Source organism: Neopsephotus bourkii, unplaced genomic scaffold, assembly GCF_033783945.1.
Source record: "Neopsephotus bourkii isolate Nb327-2 ecotype Australia unplaced genomic scaffold, CSIRO-AGI_Nbou_v1 NB_1825, whole genome shotgun sequence".
In the NCBI taxonomy this organism is placed as follows: Eukaryota; Metazoa; Chordata; class Aves; order Psittaciformes; family Psittacidae; genus Neopsephotus; species Neopsephotus bourkii.
The window spans coordinates 8,254,195-8,267,870 of record NW_026902298.1 but is presented as its reverse complement, the minus strand read 5'-3'; the positions used below and the strand labels follow the sequence as shown (position 1 = coordinate 8,267,870).

Genomic DNA, 13,676 nt, shown 5'->3' with positions numbered 1-13,676 from the left:
TTACAGTGCCAGCCATTTCCAGAGCTGGAAGATGGCAAAGCTGACCTACAGAGTTGTGAAGAGTACCAATACTACATTTGGCATCGAGAAATGCACTAGTCCAAATAAAACTAACTTGGTGGATACCTGGAGACTGTTCTGGATTACATTCCTTCCTTCCCACAAGAAGGATACCTTAAGGCCTCTAGGTTTTAGAAGATACTGGTTTCATTCAGTCTCAAGTCATGCTTTTGCTCCTACAGGCACTCCCAACCTCTACTTAACAGTCATCCAGAGACTGATCAGGTTATGGAAACGCCTCCAGTTTCAAGAAAGTACCTAAACCAAAACAAGAAGCAGCTGGTTCCATCAAAGTAGTTCTGCATCTTCATGGCATCCACTGCAGAAAGTACTTCTTTGGACAGAAAACAGTAAGGAACATGAACGGTACTGGATCATGTTGAGGAAAGAGCATGTTGTACCTACAACTGCATAAGATCTTACGGTAAAAGTGTACATTCATCAGCTCATTGCTATGGCTCCCCTCTTTTATGACAGCTCATGCATTTGCAAATAATTATGCATTAAAACCCCCATGCCATGAAATAAAGGGTGTATGTGGCCTCCATTTACTAAGCATCACTAGATTTGCTGATGATACAGTCCTGGGACTGCTGGGATGAATTAAGGTTTGTATTTGTTCTGAGTACTGCTGAAGATGTGCCTGGTACAGCATTTGCATTTAAAGTCAGTTTTTATACTAGTAAGGAAAACAGCACAAAACTTAGCTCTGGAAACTAGCATAGGTCTCACTTCAGTTAAAACCTTATTAGAGGGCAGGTGTTATTTTAACACTGTAAGAGCTAGAATCAAATATCAAGGTGTTCTCAGATGCTTCTTGTTACCTTAGGATTGAATCTACTGCCAGGCAGGACTTGGTCTCACTTCAGAGTGTTATGCCCTCTTCCTTGCCACACAGAAGGCTGAAGATACACACACATAGTGTTGAAAAACACTTCATATTTGATGCTTCCTGTCATGCTTCAGACAGGAGCTGGGATGCTACCATAAATTCAAATTGCATTAGAAATGGTAGCTTCACTTTCATGACAGTGGCCTACTACAGATTCTTCACCCTTCATAGAATCATAGAATGGTTTGGGTTGGAAAGGACCTTAAGATCATCCAGTTCCAATCCCCTGCCATGGGCAGGGACACGTCACACTAAACCATCTCACCCAAGGCTCTGTGCAACCTGACCCTGAACACCACCAGGGATGGAGCATTCACTACGTTCTTTGGGCAACCTGTTCCATTCAAAGTCTGTTGCACCTCATCATCTGATCAGGGGAGCGAAACACAGATGGATGTTGTGATGTAAACAACTCCCTGTAAGGCTCTGCTGGGATGAAGCAGAACAGACATCAACCTGCACAGCACCTACAGCTTCATGGTGATGAGAGATGCCTATGCCACAACAGATGCTTGTTCTGACTAACTCAAAGCATTAGGCCGATGCCAAAGCACCACATTCACTTACTCTTCTTCCAAACTGCTGAAACGGTGACATTCAAGATGAAGCGCTTGAAATGCAAGAATCTGACTTCAATTCAAACACAGTAAACAGGGAAAAACAACAGTGCTAGCAAGCTTTCCTTGAACCCCTGGCAGCTCTTACAGCTACACTGCAGAAAGCCTGCCAGCAAACCACTTCTAGAATAAGTGTTCTCTGTTCAACTTAGCCCAAAGGTGAAAGTTTCTTTATAAAGCACAGTTCAAATTTATTCACCATCACAAAGTACACCAAGAACCTGACTCAGCAAGAAACACATAGGATTTGTGTAACAAAATAGCACAAGACATCAGAGTTGCATTAAACCATGAAGTTTTGGAGCACCTCCTGTGTTACCTGAATATATCAAAGTCATTGAATAACTACACTTGTGTAAGTTTTGCCAAACCTTTTGGCATATTTTCCCCCACAATTCTGTTATAAATGAGGGCCAATGAATGCCTCAGTCAACTATTTGCAGGCAAGACAACTTCTTTTTAAAGTACTGTGGAAATCCCACCATTAACCATGGCACAGGAACACCAAAAATCACTGCCTCTGCATCTCCTAAAGGCATTCTACTACACGCAGAAGGCAGATTATGACAGAAAGAAGCTGGAAAAAATACTGTATCAAATGATGGTGTACAGATAAATGGCTCCTTGTAGTTCTTTTATAAACTTGTCTTACAGGTAGTGGATCTTTTGTCACCATGCTTGGAAAATGAAGGCAATTCCCACTGAAATAGGCTGGAACTGCTTGCAGTCTCAAGTGGCAGTGAAGCATCTAAAAACTGATGTTTGCTGTTGGGTATATTCTTGCTATCTTGAGATACTCTATATTCCAACACAGCATTCCTGAAAAAGCTACCAAAAAACCTGTATACGTTTCAGTGCAAGACAAGTGTTGGCTTATCCAAATGATGAACAGGGAGTGTCAGAAGACACTTGTTCCAAGGGGTGTCAATGAAAACTTCACACAGAAGAACAATGTGGAATTGAGTTTTTATGAGTATTGAGCCATTTCAAAGCTTACAGCTGCAGAATCTGTTAACAAACAGCATTAGGTGTTTGGATATTACTTAGAGTAGATGTACTACAGGAAAAACAGAAGATTTAAACACTTGTAGCGCTTCAAGCCTAAAACCTAACCAAGTCGCAGTATTATTTGAATAGGTGTGCTCAACTTAGATCACTTCCACAGAGGACACAAGCTACAAGTACCATAGATAACAGATCTAAATACAAAGGAAAACAACACTTTGTAAAACCACTAGTCTGCAACATGTCTTTGGTCCTACTCTCACTGAGGTTTATATTCTACAGTAGCAAAACAAATGCCAGCTATACACACTGTTGAATCAAAACAAGAAATGGAGAGATCACTAATACAGAATCATAGAATAGTTAGGGATGGAAAGGACCTTAAGATCATCCAGTTCCAACCCCCTCCCATGGGCAGGGACACCTCACACTAAACCATAACACCCAAGGCTCTGTCCAACCTGGCCTTGAACACTGCCAGGGATTGGAGCATTCACAACCTCCCTGGGCAACCCATTCCAGTGCCTCACCACCCTCACAGGAAAGAACTTCTTCCTTAGATCCAATCTGAACTTCCCCTGTTTCAGTTTGAACCCATTACCCCTTCTCCTATCACTACAGACCCTAATGAGGAGTCCCTCCTCAGCATCCTTATAGCCCCCCTTCAGATACGGAAGGCTGCTCTGAGGTCTCCACGCAGCCTTCTCTTCTCCAAGCTGAACAGCCCCAACTTTCTCAGCCTATCTTCATACAGGAGGTGCTCCAGTCCCTGGATCATCCTCGTGGCCTCCTCTGGACTTGTTCCAACAGTTCCATGTCCTTTTTATGTTGAGGACACCAGAACTGCACACAATACTCCAGGTGAGGTCTAACAAGAGCAGAGTAGAGGGACAGGATCACCTCCTTCGACCTGCTGGTCACGCTCCTTTTGATGCAGCCCAGGATACGGTTGGCTTTCTGGGCTGTGAGCGTACACTGAAGCCAGCTCATGTTCATTTTCTCATCGACCAGCACCCCCAAGTCCTTCTCTGCAGGGCTGCTCTGAATCTCTTCTCTGCCCAGCCTGTAGCTGTGCCTGGGACTGCTCTGACCCAGGTGTAGGACCTTGCACTTAGCATGGTTAAACTTCATGAGGTTGGCATCAGCCCACCTCACAAGCGTGTCAAGGTCCCTCTGGATGGCATTCCTTCCCTTCAGCGTATCAACCGAACCACACAGCTTGGTGTCATCGGCAAACTTTCTGAGGGCGCACTCAATCCCACTGTCCATGTCAGCGACAAAGATGTTAAACAAGACCAGTCCCAACACTGATCCCTGAGGGACCCCACTCGTTACTGGTCTCCAGCCGGATATTGAGCCATTGACCACAACTCTCTGTGTGTGGCCATCCAGCCAGTTCTTTATCCACCGAGTGGTCCATTCATCAAATTGATGTCTCCAATTTTGAGACAAGAATGTCCTGTGGGACAGTGTTGAACGCTTTACACAAATCCAGGTAGATGACATCAACTGCTCTACCCCTGTCCATCAGTTCTGTAGCCCCATCATAGAAGGCCACCAAATTGGTCAGGAAGGATTTCCCCTTGATGAAGCCATGCTGGCTGTCACCAAGCACCTTGTTGTTTTCCATGTGCCTTAGCGTGCCTTCCAGGAGAATCTGCTCCAAGATTTTGCCAGGCACAGAGGTGAGACTGACTGGTCTGTAATTCCCTGGGTCATCCATTTTCCCCTTCTTGAAAATGGGCGTTATATTTCCCTTTTTCCAGTCATCAGGAACTTCACCTGACTGCCATGATTTTTCAAATATGATGGACAATGGCTTAACAGTTTCATTCTCCAGCTCCTTCAGGACTCGCAGATGGATTTCATATACATCAGTAATGAACAAGTACTTGTTTTCATAAAGACAGACGGATTCCTGCTGCCTGCTCCCTGCCAAATCCTAAAAATATTGTGTTCTAAAGTTGAAAGAACAGAAAAGGAACACCACTAATTAGACTTACAAGACACCTATAAAAGGTCAACCCTAAGCAGTGATTTCTTCAGCAAATGGAGCAGCAGACAACCCATTAGTTTTTTTCTGGTTAAACTTTAAGGGAAATTACTTTATCCAGTGATGTTTTTTTAGGGCAGGCACTTTATGCCAGGGTTCTCATTTCCTCATTGGAATAGGTAATAATTAGGTAGGGATTCAGCTTTAAATGTTAAAAGAAGAGTTCAGCTACATGAAGTAACAGTGGATTTCAGTCTTGCTAACTTTGCTCTTTTGGGCTTTGATGGGGGCCTTCATGCAAACATGATAGGGCCACTTCTAGACTATCCTTGTGCTGTGAAGCTCAAAATACGGGGAAGCCATGCCAGGTACCAACCACAGCCTTTACCACAGATTAACCAGGTTTGAACAGCTCATTTGTATCATCTTGTCAGTTTGTCCCACCCTGCTCTGAAAAGACACTGAAAACAGGATGAGAGGCCAAGGAAATCAAAGCGTGAAGATGCTAAGAGGAACATGACCTGGGAGCCACCCTGTGCCCAGGGGACACAGGCTGTACAGAAACACCTGGAGTGAAGGAGTGACCAATTCGGCTTGGGTTTAAACTGAAACAGGGGAAGTTTAGATTGGATCTAAGGAAGAAGTTCTTCGCTGAGGGTGGTGAGGCACTGGAATGGGTTGCCCAGGGACGTTGTAAATGCTCCATCCCTGGCATTGTTCAAGGCCAGGTTGGATGAGGCCTTGGGTGACATGGTTTAGTGCAAGGTGTCCCTGTCCATGGCAGGGGGGGTGGAACTGGATAATCTTAAGGTCCTTTCCAGCTCCAACCATTCTATGATTCTATAACGTGGTGCTACCAGCCACTGCTGGGGCCTTCTGGACTCACGCACTGAACACATTGACATATATTACTATGCAAAGCTAAATCCAGATGTTTTTGTATAAAAGCTTTGCTGTCAGCATACAAAACCTGGCATAGACTGCAGCAGGCATGAGGGGCATGACACCAGCAGCCTTATTTCAGCAGCTCTTCAGTTCTGCCTCTTTGCTCCTCCGCCTCAGATGCAAATCTTTCACTGCTGAGCTGAGAATAGTGAAATCTACGTCCCCACCGCTGCCCCAAAGAGCAGAACATTTGCATTTCTGACTGCACTCCACACACAGGCTACCACAAGACCTATTTTTATCAAATTCAGGTCTAGCCATGACCTTCACAGCGATACAGATGGAGGCTGCGGTCCCCTGCGAGCAGGCAGGTTCTAGGTCGGCAACACCACACTGGGGACAAGGACGTTGAGTGTCTCAGCCAGTCGCAACACAAGATGTTCAGGTTCCAACTTTTCAAACATACTTAAGAAAAAGCAGAAAATTTAAAGTGAAGGAAACTTTAAAAATTATTATTTTTTACATCAGAGGAAGGCCTGAATCCCACAGTCTTTTGGTGATCAACTGGCAAGCTTTAAAACACAGCAAGTTTCCCTTTTCCTGAGGATGAGCTGACCTATGCTTCAAAACCATCATGCTTCAACTCATTACCCTGGGGCTGGATGACAGCTAATGGACTGCAGCAGACTCACATCAACCTCCAGCCTAGGTCTGTTTGCAGTCATTCATACAGAGGCACTGGTAACAGTTTTGGGGAAGGCATGCTACCTTACACACTTCAGTAAGAACAAACCATGTGGAGTTTTTTGTTTGGTTGGTGTTGTTTTGTTTAGCAGATAACACACTCGGAAGGATAAGAAATGCAATGAATAAAGAGGTCATACAGCCAAGCAAACTAACCCTTAGAGAAAGCACAAAGCAAACATCCAGCTGTCATTGTCAAGGTAGGTCTGAGTGACTACTTCATATAACACAGAAGATGCTTTTGTACAGAGCAAACAGCTTTTTATTTGGCTGCAATCGATTTTCAGCTTTCCTTCGGTTTGAATGGTTGCTATTCTATAGTCTTCAGCATCTGGACCACTGCCTTCATCTCAACCTGTCTGCATACACATGCAGTCAGATGACAGACATCAGTAATGCATTAACCAACTCTGAAGCCATCCATGAGCCATGTTGCCTTGCTGCAACTTGAGGCACACTTGCATTCAAACCCACAACCCATCGAACAACTGTTAGGTAATTATCTCCCCTCTATACTTACTAAGACAGAATTAAGCACACTACTGCACTACATGAAATTCAGACGTCTTCTTAGCCCTGAACAGGCCGACCAGCGCTGCTTGTTCACCCTCCTCTCCAGATCATTTCTAACAAACTTCAAGACACATGACAGCACATTAGAAAGAAAACGACTTTTTGCCAACTCAGATTCCTTGCCAGAGGCTCTCTGCTCCTGGCAGCACTTCCCCAGTCCTGCTCTGGACCATCTGCCTGGGAGGCTTCTTCGCTTCTTTTAGTTTGGTTGCTCAGAACTAACTTCAACGGTTACATTAGTCCACATAAAGACAGCCCTTTGAGTCCCCGCAAGCTTGCTTGGCTTTAATTGCCTCCATCAAGGGCTCTTTAGAAAGACCTCGCTGCAGTTCTGCTATGTCAGGTCTCTGAGAGATGATAGCAGTTGGTCCCCATCAGTAGAGCCATGAATAACTACTGAAATTGTTTCCTGCATCGCATTTAATCTGTCAACTGTTCATCCTCTCCATGAACAAGTTCTACTCTCCCTTTGAAGTACACTTGTGTTTCTGTAGCTTCCCTACTGGCAGGCAAGCACAGTCGAAAATCAGTTATATATTAGCCTGAACTTTATACCCCGAGTTGTGAAATGACAAGGTTTATAAACATGTGCACTGAGCAGATATAATCTCATTAAAGAGAGACAATTACTCAGCTCCTGGCTTTGCAGGAACACACATCTGAAGGTGGGCTCAGACTAAAAGAAAAATACAAACTGATCCAGAGAATGATGTATCTGACCTGAAAACAGGCTACTAGAGCAGCAGATACAGCTTGATGGCTTTTCTCTTGATGGCTTACTGAGACAACGAAATGTTACATGCGCTGCTGGGAATTAATTTGTTTCATCATTCAGAAATGCTCACTAGAAACTGGAACAGCAGGGCCTACTTAGCGAGTGCTCCCATTTACTAGATGAGATGCTGCTGATAGAGAATTGTTCAGTTTGCATTCATTTTGCCATCCCCGTCAGGTTGTTACAGCACTAGGAACTGCAGCGAGAGTCTCAGGGTACTGCTAGTGGTCTTATAGCACAGGAAAATCAATCTCACTTGAATGTAGTCTCATATTAAAGGCTCACACCCTTGCTGTGCTACAAGGAAAAACAGCTAACAGAGATTTTACAGCAACAACATAAACTGGTTTCACCCTTCTTCCCCCAGATATTACATTTTGTATATTGGCCATGATCTGTAACTTCTGCTTTCAGCATCTCATCCATAGCACACTTTGGTAACACAGAAACCAAGGCTCACAGTAGCAAACTAGAAGTTACAGGGCAATCACTTGTCACTGGTGCTTATCTGGACAGCCACAGATAGTGGCTCATTTAGCAGGGGGAATGTTTGGGTCTTACTAGCACTTATATTTTGCCCACTGAATGAATGGGCTTCATTCAGATGAAATGAGGTAGTCCCTGTGAAGATTAACCCTGTCCCTCTGTAAAAATGGTGACAATCTTTGAAAATGGATTTCAGACTGTTTGAGAATGCTAATATTTCCAAGATCAAATAATACAGATGCCAATTAGCACCACCACTCTCAAGCCACCAGACAAGATCAACCACTTTCAGTTAGAGGCTGCTGTGCTGGAAGTGTTGTGATCAATGGTGCAAAGGCCAAAAGGGGCTGATCACCAGCAGCATCTTCAGGGATCAATACTGGGACCAACACTAATGTCTTTACTAATGACAGGAGGAAAAGAACCTCAGCAAGCTTGGCGTCCTCTGCAAACACAGGGTGAGGACACCCATGGTGGGACCTCATAAAGTCAACAGCAGGAGCAAACCCAGTGCCTGGGATGCAATAGCCCCATTGAGTAGGAAAGACTGGGCTGAACAGAAAACAGCTTTGCAGAAAAGGATGTTCGGGCTCTGGTGGGGAAAAAGATGGCAATGAGCCCTTGCAGCTGAGGCAGCCAACTGCATCCTGAGCTGCAGCAGCAAGGTTGGAGCCAGCAGGGCAAGCGATGTGGCTATCCCCCTCCACCATGAGAACACACATCCTTCACATTTCTGTCCCCGGTTTCAAGGCCAGCAAAGCCCATTCAAGGTGGCCTGGTGCACATAATATAGAGGGCATCTGAGAGAAGCAGGCTAGCTCAGCTGCAAGGGGATACTGCTGCTGTTGTCAGCTTCCTAAAGGCAGGGTACAGAGAAGATGTATTCTATGTAAACTATTCTATGATTCTATAAGATGAAGGGAGACTCTTCTTGGGGTGTGACAGTGAGAGGCATCAGACATCTGTTGCTACACAGGAAATTCTAGTTAGAAAAGATGACAAAGAATTCACACTTAAGGCAGGTGACCATAGGACCAGGTGCCCAGCCAGGCTGCCGAATCACATCCACGGACACAAAATGCAGACTGGCAAGGCCCTCGGTAAGCTCTGAAATTCAAACGTGGGCTTCTGCGCAAGCACCAAGAACTAGCAGAGTGGATCAATACTTGGATGTTCAAAGGAGAAGTCTACAGTACCATGGAAAACCCAGTGCAACATTTTTCTACAAGAGCACATTAATTAGAACTAGTAGAAAAGCTGGTGACAAGGGGCATCTCTGATGGGGGCCTACAAGGACACCAGAGAGGGACTCTTCATCAGGGACTGTAGTGATAGGACAAGGGTGATGGGTTCAAACTGAAACAGGGGAAGTTTAGATTGGATCTAAGGAAGAAGTTCTTTACTGTGAGGGTGGTGAGGCACTGGAATGGGTTGCCCAGGGAAGTTGTGAATGCTCCATCCCTGGCAGTGTTCAAGGCCAGGCTGGACAGAGCCTTGGGTGACATGGTTTAGTGTGAGGGGTCCCTGCCCATGGCAGGGGGGTTGGAACTGGATGATCTTAAGGTCCTTTCCATCCCAAACAATTCTTCAGCTGAGAAGCTGAAATAGCAAACACTGCAGAGAAACACAAGAAGCTGCACAGGCAAAGTGTTCATGAGATAAATGTGGACAAAGTCCCACTGAAAATGCACAAAATAACTGGAAAGAAGGATTGAATGGAGAAGTGTACTGGTAAAAATACAGGTTCTAACGATAAACATAAACTTAAAGATAGACTGAACAATTAAAGCAAAGGGATGCTCTGCAGGGAAATTTTAGGCTTATGTCTTGTTAATAAGTACCTGCACCTTAGTATTAGGAGATGGATAGCTCAAATATTTGGGAATGTTGTGGTTCTACCAGTGAATTAATAAATCAGTTACGAATCACCCCACTGCCAATTAATGGCAGACTATCATAAGTTGGAAGGGACACAAGGATTGAATCCAGGCCCCCTGCTCCTTGCAGGACTACATAAAACTAAACCATATAACTAAGAGCATCGTCAGGACAGTGCCTGAACTCTGACAGAGTTGGTGTTGTGACCACTTCTATGGGGAGCCTGTTCCATAACCCACCACCTCTCAGTGAAGAGCCTGCTCCTAACGTCCAGTCTGAACTTCCCCTGGTGCAGCTTCATTCCATTTCCTCATGTCCTCTTGCTGGTCACCAAGAGAAGAGATCAGCACCTTCCCCTCCACTGCCTCCCTTGAGGAAGACGAGGTCACCCTTCAGCCTTCCCTTCTCCAAACTGAACAAACCAAGTGACCTCAGCCACTTCTCAGAAGTCTTATCCTGAGGGCCTTCTACCATCCTGGTCATCTCTGGACACAGCCCATTCGTTTGATGTCCTTACACTGAGGAGCCCCAGACTGCACAGAGTAGTCGAGGTGAGGATGCACCAGTGCAGTGTAGAGTGGGACAGTTCCTTCTTATTGCTGGACAATGGAGGTTCGTTGCTGACTACTGATTCACAATTACATTTTGGCTTTTAAAACAACATCCAAGTTCACTCCAGAAAACATCCACTATTCTCCATTGCCCAAAATACAAATAAGTGGTAACAGGTTCAAATTTAAACAGGGGAAGTTTGGACTTGATATAAGGAAGGAATTCGTTCCTGTTAGGGTGGTGAGGCACTGGAATGGGTTGCCCAAGGAAGTTGTGAATGCTCCATCCCTGGCAAGTGTTCAAGGCCAGGTTGCACAGAGCCTTGGGTGACATGGTTTAGTGTGAGGTGTCCCTCCCATGGCAAGGGGCTTGGAACTGGGTGATATTAAGGTCCTTTCCAACCCAAACCATTCTATGATTCTATGAAAATATAATTCAGAGGTGTTCTGCAGGGATGGCAATGGCAATAACCACAAATTTAAGTACCATTTCCACAAAATGGTACAGAGATGACAGTAACAGAGGCTGAAATACATCTTATTACACAAAACTCACTGGCAAATTAGCAGCATTACATCCCAGCTACTGAAGAATCCCTCATATTCCAAGTAACACCATATTTATAATTTGAGTTCCCTTGCTGGAAATGGATGGATTGATTCTGACCATACAGGCAAGAGAAGTTATTCCACAAATATTTTACCGCTTCAGCTATAAACCTTGAGAGCTTTATACCCAGAACATGGGAATGCCTCTGCTTAGAAAGCACTGGTAACTGGAATAGAACAGGTTACTGCATAGCAATGGTACAGTGGAAGCTTCGACATACATCCTCAGTTAACTGACATCATAAAATGCCATCAGTACTGAATTCAGCTAATCAGGTTTTCAAGCAGTTTCCAGCTAATCAGATTCTCAGTCACAGCTGCTTTTCATGCAATAACCAAACCCCACATGCAACCCAAATTGGATAATACACAGTCAATACACACACAGAGATGCTTCCAGACCATTACCAGACGCTCTCACTACTTCCCTGCGAGGAAAGGAGGTGAGATAGTGCTGTCATTCATTCATTTATGATAAACCAGGGTGAGAGCCAGGGTCCACGCAGCCTCAAGTGCCTGGGAACCATAAAGCCAGCAGAGGCTTCCTGCAGTTCCACCCTAATGCTTTCTGACAGGAGACCCGACCAAAGGTTCTCACACAAGAAAGTGGTGTTAACAGGCACCCATCTCTGGTTTTACGAGGGGCACACTGCTGCTTGCTACAGCGATTCTGGGGTAGAGAAGAACGCTCTGGCACTTCTGCTTCAGAACCGAAGCAGATCTGACATGAAAGTGGATTTCTGGTGCTGTTTCCCTTGCAACAAAGGGGGAGCAAAGCGTGCAAGCCCCAACGCGAGAAACATACCGGCTCTTTCAGCCGGTTACTGCACATGAGGCACAGCCGGTATCAAAACAAGCCGTTCTGACTAACTCCACTCCTCCTCGCTCCCAAAGGCACAGACCAGCCGGGACAGGCTCATCGGCGCCCGACCAAAGCAGGACCCCGGCTCCGCGCTTACTCAGCGGCCTAACGAGCCGGAGGCTCTGAGGAGGCTGCAGGTGAGCACCGCTGCTTGCAACACGGTTCCACCTAAGACCCACCCTCGGCTGGCCCGGACCCGCCAGCCACCGCCTCACCCCGGGGCTCCAGCAACACCGAGCCACGTTTCCCGAGCGGCGCTGGCTCCCCGGGGCAGGACCCCCGTGCGGGGCCGCCCTCCACCGCCTCTCGGGGGGATGCAGTGGCTCCCACACAGGCACCGCTCCGCACCAGGTCCCGTCCCGCGGCAGCACCAAGCCCGGGGCTGCGGGGTGGACGGCACCGCAGAGAGGGGCTCTCCCCGCTGCAGCGCAGCTCCCCGTGCCCCGCTCACCTGCTGTTGGATCTTGCCGTCCTCGGTGACCACCCAGTGCGTGGTGGCAGCGGTGGGCCGCGTTCCCGAGGCCAGCAGCGAGCACAGCCCCAGGGCCCAGCCGGAGAAGACCCACGCCCGCCCCAGCCCGCCCCGCCCGGGCGCTCCTGCCGCCGCCATCTTCCCCAATCCCGGCCTGCCCGCTCCACCCGGAACCGGAATCGCCGCCGCCGCCATTTTGGGAGGGGAGGGCGGTGCCGCCGCTCTCGAAGGACGGGGTTGGCTCTGCGGCTGCCGCGGGGCGCTCCCTCAGCGGGCGCCGGGAGCTTCACGGCCGGGTGGCGGCGGTACCAGGCACCGGTGCGGGGCTCCGTGTGGCAGCACCGCGTACGGAGTGGCTCCGCCCGGGCTGAGCGCGGTCTGGTAACGCTGAGTCCGGTTAGTGAGCCTTTATGCACTTCAAACGGGCAGAGTCGCAGTCGGGAGCTCTTGTGCAAACGACCAGCGTTTTCATTAAAAACCCATTAATTTCTATTTAGTGCACGCCAAAACGTCTGTCACAACAGCCTGAGGAGACAGCAAACGGAACCGTGCCTGCGGCTGCCCACCCCGCCGGCTCACCAAGGAGCGGGGTGAAGGTAGCTCCGAACCACATCACTCCTGACGCTTTACAGTTACAGTTAGATGAACTCTTCATTTCCTATGCCAGTTAACAGTAAATACGAACCCAGCAGCACCAGTCTCCTTACCCAGCCCTGGGTGAGCTCTAAAAGCTACTACATTCGAGTGTTGGTCTGTCTCACCTTTCGAAGTTTGGAAGCAAGCTGCAATCAGTTTGCTTTTTGAGAAACCCCCACTTCCCAGAGCCTGTAACACACTCACATTTGACATATACCTATATAACATATATAGCATACATAACATATAAACCTATAAATACAAGTAAGGAAAAAATGCTTACAAATGGGGTCACAGCGATTAAACTAATGCAAGGCATTCAGTCGTCTTCCAGGATAAAGAACATATTCCCACAATAGTTCATTACTGATGCCAGTGTTCGTATCATATATATTACAGAGTTCACCCAAAAGACCCCAAAACAAATCCCACCACGTACAGGCTGCTCCAATCCACTCTTGCTCTACCATAAGATGCTAACAAATTTTCCTGCACTGTCAACATCTAGGAGATAGAGACAATGAATGACTCCTTTCACATGATAATTCCTATATAAGATCTATGACATGTAGCTTTTGCTGAACACTACCCAGAATTTAGCATTTAAAAGTTAGAATCATAGAATGGTTTGGGTTGGA

The 13,676-nt window shown here is 46.7% G+C and overlaps 1 protein-coding gene across 1 annotated transcript in view; it reads right to left on the bottom strand.

The window, feature by feature from the left end:
- Positions 1 to 12,612, bottom strand: part of TTC17 (tetratricopeptide repeat domain 17) — a 61,277-nt gene extending 48,665 nt beyond the window's left edge. The window contains exon 1 of the mRNA XM_061343598.1: positions 12,382 to 12,612. Coding sequence (XP_061199582.1) covers positions 12,382 to 12,597 — 216 coding nt within the window. The 5' untranslated portion in view covers positions 12,598 to 12,612. The remainder of the gene's footprint in view (positions 1 to 12,381) is intronic.
- Between the last annotated feature and the right edge of the window lie 1,064 nt (positions 12,613 to 13,676).